This window comes from Abramis brama (assembly GCF_963993115.1).
Source record: "Abramis brama genome assembly, chromosome: 9".
NCBI lineage: Eukaryota > Metazoa > Chordata > Actinopteri > Cypriniformes > Leuciscidae > Abramis > Abramis brama.
The window spans coordinates 31,910,661-31,923,477 of record NC_139971.1 but is presented as its reverse complement, the minus strand read 5'-3'; the positions used below and the strand labels follow the sequence as shown (position 1 = coordinate 31,923,477).

The 12,817-nt window shown below is 36.7% G+C and overlaps 1 protein-coding gene across 4 annotated transcripts in view; it reads left to right on the top strand.

Annotated features, from left to right (window-relative positions):
- The first annotated feature begins 3,585 nt into the window (after positions 1-3,585).
- Positions 3,586-12,817, top strand: part of mtss1la (MTSS I-BAR domain containing 2a) — a 29,193-nt gene continuing 19,961 nt past the window's right edge. For all 4 annotated transcript variants that reach the window (XM_084125035.1, XM_084125034.1, XM_084125033.1 and 1 more), the window contains exons 1-3: positions 3,586-4,118; positions 9,048-9,109; positions 9,533-9,606. In XM_084125035.1, the coding sequence (XP_083981161.1) occupies positions 4,047-4,118; positions 9,048-9,109; positions 9,533-9,606 (208 nt within the window). In that variant the 5' untranslated portion in view covers positions 3,586-4,046. The remainder of the gene's footprint in view (positions 4,119-9,047; positions 9,110-9,532; positions 9,607-12,817) is intronic.

The window sequence follows — 12,817 nt, the reverse complement described above, 5'->3', positions numbered from 1 at the left end:
GCTACTGTATGTTTATAAACGCGCAATTTCACAGATATCTCTTTACACTGAGAACACTATGTCCAGTGATTAATCTATGGTTGGCTGTCCCTGTCAAACATCCTGTCTTGTGTAACACACTTGAAATGGGATAAACACAATATTTCATTGTTTGCTTATGTTTACATAGTTTAGAGATCTTGAACTATTGCATAAGTGACTAAGTATGGATAGGTCTTATGCTTTCCAAGGCGGCATTTATTTGATTAAAAATGGAGTAAAAACTGAAATATTGTGAATTAATATTATAATTAAAAATAACAGTTTTCTATTTAAATATTTTTTTAAATGTAATTCATTCCTGTGATGGCAAAGCTATGTCTTCAGTGTCACATGATCCTTCAGAAATCATTCTTATATGATTTGGTGCTCAAGAAACATTTATTATCAATGTTGAAAACAGTTTTATATTTTTGATGATACACATTTTTCAGGATACTCTGATGATTATAAAGTTCAAAAGAACAGCATTTATATACATTTTTTTTTATAACATTATAAATGTCTTTAAATGACACTTTTAATCAACTGAATGTGTCCTGCTGAATATCCTAAAAAAAAACTTACTGACCCCAAAATTTTGATTGGTAGAGTAGATTGGTAAGACAATCTCTCATTGGTAAGACACTGTCTATCATTCTCTGTTGCTTCATGCTCTCTGCATATTTTACTATCTGTTTTCTCTGTCTCTTTCACAAGCACAGGGAGATGCACGTGCCTTCTTGCTGTTTAGCAGATCCTCAGGAATCCTTTGGCTTAGCGGGCTGCACAAGAGGAAATTCCACTGGCTCAAATGTTCTCAGTAAAGGCCCCAGCGTGGCTCAAGCACCCGGAATCCCTGCAACCCACCGACTCCTCAGCAGGGACAGCGAGGGGCCGGGAAGGAATGAATGTGACGGTACCACAGATGGTTCTCCTCCAGTCAGGAGACAGACTCTGGTTAGAATGGTATTTTAAGTACCACCATGGTCATAAAAATAACTGTTACCCAAAACATATGTGCGTGATCGTAAGAAGTTCATACTTGCCATTCGTTGCTTGTTTTCATCCCACGTCATAACTCTGTTAATGAATAATAATAATAAAGGAAAGGTGAGAGTGATCCCATCACAGATTATAAAGTTTCAGCTCTGTTTTTAGAAATGATCTAATGCAGGCTGCTTTCTGTTCCGTTTTTTTTTTTTTTCAATTGTGAGGGTCATAGAGGTTCACTGATGGAGTGTACGTGTGTATCATCTAAAACAAGGCCCAATAGAGCCATCATGTACATAAGAGCTGTACTGAAAAACATCAAGCTCCCATTCTGGCTCGACCAAACCTGTCAAGTATGAGGTTTACAGCCTCCTAAATACTGTGAAGGTCGGAGGTGGTTCCTTGACTTTATCTTTTTGGAGGAATTCAGCTGTTTTAAAGAACAGAATGTTCCTGGTTGTAAGTGATGGGAGAAACACAACAACATCCTCCTCCTTTGGAAAAGTTCTGGGGGGCTTTTAGATTTCTTTAGCACTACTCCAGGAAATTGTGGTCACAGTTTCATTGTGGTCAGTTATATGCAGTTGGCTCATTTATTATAACTATATCAAAACAGCTTTTCAGTGGTTCACTAAAGTGGTTTGCTTATTGCTGAAATTCAGTTTTAGAATACATTTTTTTAATTCAGTTTAGTTTTACATATATGCTACTCGCTGTCTATTGCAAGTTCTTGATTTTTTGTGTGTCGTGGATTGTTGAGCCAAAATATGAAGTCCAAGCATAAATGAACATGAAAATGAATAATACACTCAAATATAATATTTTATTTATAATTATAGGGCTATATACACACTACTGTTAAAAAGTTTGGGGTCAGTAAGATTGTTTTAAAGAAATTAATGCTTTTATCAAGCAAGGTTGAATTAAAGGGATAGTTCACGCAAAAATGAAAATTCTGTCATCATTTCCTCATCCTCATGTTGTTCCAAACCTGTATGATTTTCTTTCTTCTGTTGAACACAAAATAGGATATTTTGAAGAATATGGGTCACCGAACAGTTGATGAGCCCTATTGACTTCCATAGTGTGTTTTTTCCTATAAGTAAATGAGGCCTTGGGCCTGTTTTAGTTGCTCATATTCTTCAAAATATCTTCTTTTGTGTTCAGCAGAAGAAAGCAACTCATACTGGCAACTCATACCTTTAAATCGATCATAAGTGACAGTAAAGACATTTATAATGTTACAAAAGATTTCTGTTTCAAATAAATGCTGTTCTTTGGAATATTATATGTATCAAAGAAACCTAAAATAATGTATTGCTGTTTCCACAAGAATAGCCTATTAAAGGGATACTTCACCTCTGGAAAGATTTTTTTTCTTTGCCCAGAAGTGTATATACATTCATTTACTAATATAAAACTTACCCGCACACAAAAGATTAACAGGACAGTCTTATAATTTTAAATTTTTAGTTTGGAAATTTAGTAAACCAGTCATGCCGCAATCATCTCCCACTGCAGTCTGTGGTCATGCTAATTTTAAACTATCTGGTTCCTGTATTGAGTGCTTTTGTAGAAACTGTGGTGGAAAACTGTGGCTCAAAGTCAGAAAGTGTTTATTTGATATGGGACCCTCTCCTTCTATTTCTCAACCACGTTACATAACTATAAGTACTTGCATAACATCCTTTCCAGAATTTGGGGAGCGAAGGTAATCAGAATTTTATGGTCAAATAGCAGATGGCAACAGTATGTAGGAGATATGCTTGTGGAGATGGCCAGTTAAAAGAAGATGGATATATGATATGCTGTAGGAGAGGGCTGTAATGAATTTTTGTATCCACTTCGCTCATTTAGCTCTCGAGGGACAGTGTCCAGCAGCAAGGTCAAGATTTAGGACACTTTACCCTATGCAGTTAGATCACAGTTTAGGATTTCCTTAAGGATTACAAAATGCACTGCTTTGCTTATAACATTTCTAATCACTTTTATTTGCCATTTGAAATGAGGTGCTTTTTTTCATTTAAGGTTTCCTACACCCAAGATAGATTCACGATTACTCTCTGAATCACATCAATGTTCAGAGCTCAATTTCATATTAAATGAAAGTTTAATGTGCATGCTATGACTTAAAAAAAAAAGTTTAGTAATATTTGTACTTTTTTATTTACATTTTTTTTTTTGTCACACCAGGGATATTTATGTGAAAAGTTTATTAAAATGGCATCACTATTTGTAAAAAAAAAAAAAGTAAATAAATAAAAAACTGGTGAAGTGGTCTTTTACTTCATCATCATCATTATAATTAGGCTATTAAGTCAAAGTTATGTTATTTAATTTATTTAAAAAAACGATTTTCTTTATATTTTTAAATATTTTTCTTGTTGTGACAATTAAAGGGTTAAAAAAAAGTGCCTGCAGTGGCAGCTGTGCAGTTAACTTTGTCCCTGCCACACAAAGACACATTAAAGCTACTTTAAAGGACCACCATTCAATTGTCCTCTCCCTACATACAAACACACACAGACTTGCCATATGTCCACCCATAAGCCCCGCCCCCAACCCAAAGATCCCGCCCACCAACCTGGAGGATCGAATATCACGTCCGTCTTTCGCTGCATCACTCGACTCCTTCTTTCATCCAAAAATCGCCGTTACACTGTCAGTGTTTAAGCTGAAACCTCTCGTCCACGCGGATCTGACAGCACAGATTGTTAGTATGATACCCCAATCGTCATCTGTATCCTAGACCGGGGGTTGGGAGGGGAGAATCAAATCTTTTGACCCCAGCCATCATTCCCTGGATAACGGGCACAGAGCCACCCGACAGCCTCAATTGTTGTTTCCGTTTTTTTGCCGACATCTGCTGCATGTTGCTCACATTTGCATCCGAAGCAACAAGAGGTCTGTATTCGGCTGTGATGGAACACTTTCATCTCAATCGCTGAAGAAAGAAATCAGCTCATTTGGATCAGAACATTTAATCTATTCTGTTGATTCACTGAGCGTGTAATAACAACCAAGGGCTTGGTGACATGATGGAGAGTGTGGAGAAGGAGTGCGGCGCTCTGGGTGGATTGTTTCAGGCGATCGTCAATGATATGAAGGTACCAGTACTGTTTTATTGATGCAGATATTTAGGGAAAAAAAAGATGGTTGTGTTTTACTGCCTTTGTTTTCATTAGGGGTCCAGCTGCCTGCACCACTGATGCTGTGATTAATGACATGGGGGTCTCAGCATGGAGGGCTTTGTTATGAAATGAGAATTGAACCCTTTTGTAGATGCCTGTAGAACCTTTTATATGTTAAAGCATATTTTTGTGCATTCTATTTGAGAAATAATTGGCCTACGTAAAATACGAAAAAGACTATTTTTCCTCAGAAAACAGGTCCAGTTAGGGGCTTAGCTAGAAATGATAAAAAATTCTTAAGAAATAAATTTTCTCCAAAATATAGGGGTTTTATAAGAAGCATGGGCACCACCCACTTTTCCAGGCTTGGACAGAAATGTAAAATTATGTTTTGAAAGTCAGGTGTTTTATGTGCACTATAGCACCACGGTCTGTTATTGCACGTTTAGAGGCTCATATGTCGTTTGAATTTTACAACAACCATATAATCCCATTTTAACCCAATTCATTTTATTTGACATATAGTCCTCACCATTTACAGATTTGAAAATGGTGCACTTAAAGTCTGCCTAGCTATTAGTTATCCAATGACCAAAAGACATTTACCACTATTTTGAACCCGAGTCAAAATATCTCTCAGATTGACCCTCTATCATATTGATGATTTGTGAAAGCAATGTTAATGCGCAGGGATTATGCATGGCTCATAAAGAGATATTAATGCATCAGAGAGAGTTTAAACGTGGAGCTCGGCTAAAATCTCACTTGCTCAGAGCCTTGTTGTGATTTTCAGTTGAGTAAAAAGAATCAAAAACAGCTTTTATACATCTTTTTGTATGCAATGCAGTATGCAGAATATTGACATTCATACATTTTTGTCAGAAGAGAGTTTGTAATACAGAAACTCATTCTAACTAAGCAAAATTTGGGGAGTAATTGATTTAGATATCACTTTGGCTATTTTGTCCAACCTTAGGAATAGGATAAGAGATATAATATTACATGGCATGTAAATAATGGATTTCTTTATTTGCGCTATTTTTGAACCACATATCTTATTAAGAAGAACCATTTGTAGTATTCCTTAATGAAGACAAGCCAAAATCTTATGTTATTGTGTGAAACGTCTAATGTCATTAAAAATAGATCCAAGGTCTTTGCACATTTGTGTAAATAAACTGAATTTAATCTGTTCCACTGTAACATTTAAACTTCTAATGGCCATCTCTCAGATATGATCTCATTTTTTTGGAGAGCTTTCCAGCCTGTTGCGTTGCTTAAGCAGAACCCCGTGGTTGTACGTACTGTTCCATAAATGGTTTCCATGTTCTCGTGTGGCTCCAGTAGTGAATGTTATTGCTGAAAGTTGGCGTTTGAGTGAAGTTCAGTGGCCAGATGCCAGATCTGGAGTTCATATGTTGTGAACGGCTCCAGACTTGGCACAGGACCAACCCTGGCAACGTTCAGCTTGTTTGACATGCAGTATATCAACAGTCGTAAAGAGGGTACAGCCGGAGAGTGTTGTAATGTCAAGAGATGATGATTTGATTGGGTAGGGCAAACTCCTCTTCAAAAATTAGCATATTGTAACATTTCTCTACTCATTGATTTCTCTTGGCAGACTAAAGTCTATAAAAGAGTTTACAGCTGTGGCTAAAGGTTTATGACAGCTATTTTTGTTAGAAAAATATGAAATGAAAACACAGAAACATACTTTTTCACTTCTAAAACAAAATTAAATAGTGAAACTAATATTGAAATAAATACATAATAATAATTATACTCATGAGTTTAAAACATTTAACACTTTATTTCGACATTTTGACATGTAGTTGCAAAGTTAGCCTACTTATAGTTAGAAGAATGTCTAAAGTGTATATAAAGTGTAACCCAGTTCATTTAATAAATGCTATGTATATGTTTGTAATTGTGTACTTTAAATTTCTCCAGCGTTGACAATTCTGTCTACACAAATTTTGTATAATATATTTTTTCAGACGTTTTGGTGTTTGTTTGTTTTCAGCTTTTGGACTGTGACTGAGATAGCCTCCATGAATTCAGATAAACTCAAGGGCTTTTATGATAAATTGACCATACAAATAACATCATTACTGTTTCAATCTTGGGCTGAAATGTTAAGACTTTCTGTCATCTTGTTTAATGTGTTCATTGGCCACAGAAACTTGCATGGAGCCTAGGAAATAACTACAAAATTTGGCTTTTCTTTAAAGTCTTATCTGGGCTTTGTAACTGATCCCAATCACAACACTGTTCTTCTTTCATCAAAAAAAGCAAGACATTGATATTTTAATGTATTATTAGGAAAGTCCTATTTTATCCTAGATTCTAACTGATTTCCTGATTCGACACGATCTAATTCCTATTCACAAGCTCTAAATTTGATTCTGATGTGATTTAATATCAATTCATTTGTAAATATTTCATTAGCCTACATTTTAAAACAGAGAAGATACATTCAATGAAGAAATACATTTACTGTTTCCTTTATTGTACAACTGAATAGCTCAATCAGTGAAAATAACACACAACATTACATTAGACTAAGTTTAAACCTGTGATAATGAAAATATATATTAAAAAAAAAAAAAAAAAAAGCAAAATGTTTATAACAATATGCACTTTTCTGATTAAAAGTCTGTAAATATGATAAGATGATCCACATATTATTGAATTAAGCTACTGTATTGTCTATTGCGGCCTATAAGTGAATTGATCACAGCATCTACAGATTGTTCTTAACCTGCAACAACCTTCTTTATTCATCAGTTTCAGTCTCAATCTCCTTGTGTCTTTTTCGTCCTTGTTGCCTGAAAGCTAATTAACCACCTGTGGGTTTTAAATAGACCCGACTTTGACTGTTTAGAGGAGTTGGAGTTAGTGAGTCAAAATCATTTTTCTTATTGTATGCTTTTACAGTATGTACACTACCATTCAAAGGTTTGGGGACAGTACGATTAAAAAAAAATGGAATTAATACTTTTATTCAGCAAGGACACATTAAATTGATCAAAAGTGACGGTAAAGATGTTTACATTGTTGTATATTTAAAATAAATGTTAGTCTTTTGAACCTTTTATTTATCAAATAATCCAACTGTGATAATACTAAGAAATGTTTCTTGAGCACTAAATCAAATCAGCATATTAGAATTATTTCTGAAGGATCATGTGACATTAAATACTGGAGCATTGATGCTAAAAATTCAGCTTTGCCATCAATGGAATAAACTACATGTTGTAATTTATTCAAATTGTAGAATTGAAGTAGTTTTAATGACAAAGATACAACGAATTAACAAACAGACAGGGCAACACACTAAAGCAACGTAGACTAAACAGAGAATGAACGTGAGGGATCAACTTATATAGCAACACAGACGAGGATAATTAATAGAGCACAGCTGACACAAATGAACTAATAGTGAGGCGAGGGAAAACTGAACAAAGGAGCACATGATGAGAATGAAAACAAACTGGAAGTCAATGAAAACAGAAACTAACAGTGACAAATATGTTACTGTTTGTTTGTGTATAGCCTTAGATGAGCATAAGAGACGTCTTTCAAAAACTTTTAAAAAACTCTTAGCAAACAATTGTATGGTAGTGCAGATTGTGTGTAACTTAAGCCGGGGACACACTTAAAGACTGTAAGGCCGATTATGAATGTAATTTGATGCTTACGACTGATCATGCCCAAACGCGCCTAGTCAGAGACAGTTGCGTTCAGTCGGTGTTCACAGTCAGTGTTTAAAATCTGCTCCAGTCATTGGAAACAGTCTGTAAGTGTGTTCAGTTCAGCCTTGGAATGTTTCAGCTAGTCGTTAAGTGTGTCCCCGGCATAAGGGTGTAATATTAAGTGCACAGTGGGACGCAGAGCAGAATTAAGCTTTCTTCCAAAACACAAGAAAACCTAGATTCCAACATCAACAAAAAAAAAAAAAAAATCAGACTCCCATGATTTAATTATTTTTTTTAAAAGAAATAATAAGAAACCACTGCTTATAGTAGATATCTCAGGTATTCTACCATGTGGCTAGTGTCTTTCCATCTTTAGCGGTTGTGTCAGCAAACCCGATGCCAGAATTTTTTACCAGTTTTTAACACAAATGTCTATAGAGACTGAGGCGGTTGTTCAGACAGATACAGAGACCATGCAAAACAACCTTATTCCAACCTCTCCAGTTTCTTAACAAGAGCTGTCAGCACAGCTTTAAAAGGATTCCTCTTTCCTGTCTCTTCAATTTTCTGTTTATTAAAGACAGACTTTCTCTTGAATTGATCCAGTGTGAAAGCCTGAGGCCTTTGTTGATTTCTCATTTGTTTTGTATAAAACTTGCATCTTGCTGTTGTTTACAGAGGTTCTACTTGACTAGCTAGTTAAAGGATAGTTCATTCAGAAATTCTGTCATCATTTACTCACCCGCATGTCACCCCAAACCTCTATTGGTGGCAATCAAACAGTTTTGGTGCCCATTGACTTTCAGTGTATGAAAAAAAACAACACTGATACATTTTTCAAAATATCCTCTTTTATGTTCCAAAAAACTATCCCTTTAAGAAACCTATTGTGAGAACACCAGCATCCTATGTTGGGGAACAACATTTGCTGGTCTTTTAAACCGCGTAGGAAACTATGATGACAGACACACCTGGACGGAGTTTAGCTGGTGTTTCTGTCGAGAATGTTCTTCTAAAACACATGGAAGAGTGTCATGACTGTTTGTATTCAATGAGACATCTGGTCCTCATCTGAAGTGCTTTGCTTTCTCTTTGTGGTGCATTGAGTTCTGAATGTGTCCGTGTTGGGGTACCTGTATGTGTGCAGTTCAGTTTTGAGGTTTATGTCCTTACTAACTCTCTTATATGTGTCTCTTCCTTCCTGTAGTACTCATACCCGGTGTGGGAAGACTTCATTGCAAAGGCCACAAAACTACATTCCCAGCTAAGGTGATTTTACACTTCAGATGTCCTTTTATTGATTATTTATTTAATCTTTTTTTAGATAATGGTGCTCACCTTATAGGTCCTGTCCCAAATGTCAGCCTCAACCCTTGCGGTCTATATTTTTGCCGCATGGGCTGTTGGGTAATAGTCCACACCAGTGTGGAATCGACAGAAAGTCGAATAGCCCTCGTGAGCACACTTCTGAATCATAAAATGACAAACGGGACACCCTGAGGTCTCATGGACTTCATGGATTCGCATAAGCGAAGGCCATGAGACCACAAGTCCACATCAAGCCCTCCACTCTGGCCATAATCTGCATTCTCAAGAAGTGAATCAGATTGATTTTCAACAGGTCTGCCTGCTGTTCTTAATCAGCACTGGCATTGATGACTATAAATGTTTTGCTGTTTACTCCCTTCACAGAACCACAGTGTTGGCGGCTTCAGCGTTCCTTGATGCTTTTCAGAAGGTGGCAGACATGGGGACCAACACGAGAGGTACATTTTTCAGTTAAAAAGTTGAGGTCACAACGATCAACATTTTTGAGTTGCAGAAGGTTGTTGACGGTGTTTTGGGAGACTATAGCAAACTTTTGCATAGTCAGATTGCACAATTACATTCCAAAATATGGCATTGTAAAGAAGTTGGAATTGGGGCTGCACAATTTGGAGAAAAAAATCGAATGGCGATTTTTCTAAAATTTGTGATATTGATTTAAAATGCGATAAAGCTAACGTCATATGTCCTACGGTGGGTAATGAGGTCACCCTTCCGTTGGAACTCGGCTCTCTCATGAACGCGTGTATGACTGTTGCTGGAACCCAGTGATTATAGTTTATGAAGTTTTAAATATGGATCTTTTTCTTACAAAAACCTTCAGAAGGCATTTATTAACCCACTGGAGTCATATGGATTACTTTTATGATGGATGGATGCACTTTTTGGAGCTTTAAACACTATTCAATGCCAATGCAAAGCTGGGAAGAGCCAGGATATTATTTAATATAACTCAGATTGTTTTTGGCTGAACAAAGAAAATCATATACACCTAGGATGGCCATACATTTTGGGATTCATTTTCATTCCTATTCCTTTAAATAAAAGTATGCAGGGAGCCCTTAATGCTTCTCTTTTGTTGATAAGCGCTTCTCATTACAAGTATGGGAAGATGGTCGGCACATGTTCGTCTCCAAATGCTTATTAGAGTGACCCAAACTCAGATCAGATGCAGAGATTTGTGTAGAGCAGTGCGAACATTCACTTGTTCTGAGACACCGAAAACACCAGATCATGAGATGCTCACGTGTATTGTAAGAACACTGTGCTGCGCTTCACTCTGAAGCATACAGATTAAAGTGTAATTAAATCACAGGCTCTGTGGTTTGATAATCGCACCAAGGCATATTGTGATTTGTTTTAATTTCAATCAATCGTGCAGCCCTTGTTGAAAGTCATACTTAAATATGAATACAGCAGAAAGGTCACTTTGGGTTTGTTCTGATAACTAGGAAATGGCTTGAGAGTCATGTTTCACCATGTTTAATTCTGCTTCTAGCTTGGCTGCTATTGGATCTCTGAAACCGAATCCTTCCTGTGCCTTTAAAATCCTCTAGTTACTGCCTGCAGGGATCAGACAAGGCCAGACAAATCTAGTCTTCATCAACACAGTTAAAGGATGTGGGTCAGGCATAGCTGTCGGCCTAGAGCTGAATTACTCATTTGTAAATTTCTTGTAAATTGCACCATATGTACACAAGCGCTGAATGCAATGGATCTTTATATCCCATGTAGAGTATGTGGGTTTGTGTGTATTAGCGTGTGTTCACCAACCAATCACATTGGAGAAAATGGATGGTTGCTATTGGGTACCAAAATCTGCAAGGTTACAGCACTACATCTCAGACGTACGTTATATAAAGCTCTTGTTTTAAATATCTCCTTAGTGTGGGAGAGAAATTATGGTGGAATAGATTTATATATATATTTATTTTGGCCAGAGAAATATATCCATGGAGATATATTTATAAATCAATCAAAATTTTACCCAACCCCTACAGCTATACACCTGGTTAAAAATGGCACACTTGCATTGATAAGAAATTAAGATACAGACTATACACTATAGACTAGAGTCTAAAGAGGCAGACTATGTCACATTTTATTTTGTTTCAGTCTAGTAACAGCAAATGCAAACCTATCCACCTTCACCCTTCTGCCCAGTTCAGAATCATTACCAGATGCCAGTGAACCAGATTGATTCCATTTGTCCTGCGGGAGCGCTTTGTCCTGCACCGGACTTCAAACATACAGCACTGGCATAAATTAGTTCAGTGAACTGTCAATACTTTTAGTAGATAGCTGTCACTGGAGCATTTTCACCTCTGACCTTGTCTGGCTGTTGCTTATGACTTTGCATATGCGTTGATATAAAAGTCACAAGTTGCACTGTACGCCATAGTGTATCAAATGATTGTTGCCCTAATTCCAAAAGAAAGAATTCATTACAAGCTTCTCACTTTTATTTAATTAAAAGGGTTACAGTAGCTCCACAGTGAAATGATATCTACTCTACACCAATGAGAGGACAGTATATAATCCCTGGCATTAAGTGTCAGCAACAGTAGGCCCGCGTCCTCTTTGAATTAGGGTCAGGCTGGGGGCAGTGGCACAGCTGGAGATCTCGCTAAAACACTGACATCAGACGGATTCTCGTCTCACCGGCTTCCAGTGACACTCATTTCCCCCCCCCATCACCCCAGTTAGCAGGCCGGACAGTCACATTAACTAACGACCACAGCCTTTCAGTGACCTGGACATGTAAAGTGGTTGAATATGTGGCAGTACAGTACTTTACAGTAAGGTTCATTTTGTTTATGCAGTAGGTATCCTGAACGAACAATGAACAACAATTTGTTCATATTCATAAAATGGCTTTTTTAAATATCTAAATATAATATAATACCATATAATTTACAATTAGTTATAATTACATTCATATTATTCATGATACTTAATTATATTATAATTGTGAACATACTATTGTTCATTGTTAATTCATGTTTATTGAGAATACATTAATGTTAATGTTCATTTATACAACTTTAAATGTTAATATATAAGCAACAATAAAAATAGAAATTAATAAATGCTGTGATGTTTTTTTATGAACATGAACACATTTCTAACCTTATTGTACAGTGTTACCTGTTCACCTTTCAAATTCGTCTTCATGATTGCCTGGATGTCAGTTTTGACCACTACCCTGCTGAAAAATCCATCATAAACCAGCATGAATTCCATGTTGGTCCAGGCTGGTTTATGTTGGTTAGAACTGGTATAGTGCTGGTCAAGCTGGTGGACTAGAATAGTCATGCTGTTGTCAAGCAAAACTGAGCTGGCTTGCTGGTCCACCAGCTCTCCCGCTTCCCATGCTGGGGACCAACAAACAAGCATCCCATGCTGGTCCCAGCATGCAAAAAATGCTGGTGACCAGCCTTGCTGGATTTTTAAGAGGGTATTAAGGGTTTCATCTCCTTTCAACTCGACTTATTGTTCCATATATGCATTTAAGATTGTCAAGAAAAGGTCAGTTTAAGTTGAGTGTTAGTAGGCTTGCGAATACCAATACAAGGAACGTCAATAGGGAAGGAAATAACATACTGCCACTTTCTCTCTCTCTCTCTCTCTCTCTCTCTCTCTCTCTCTCTC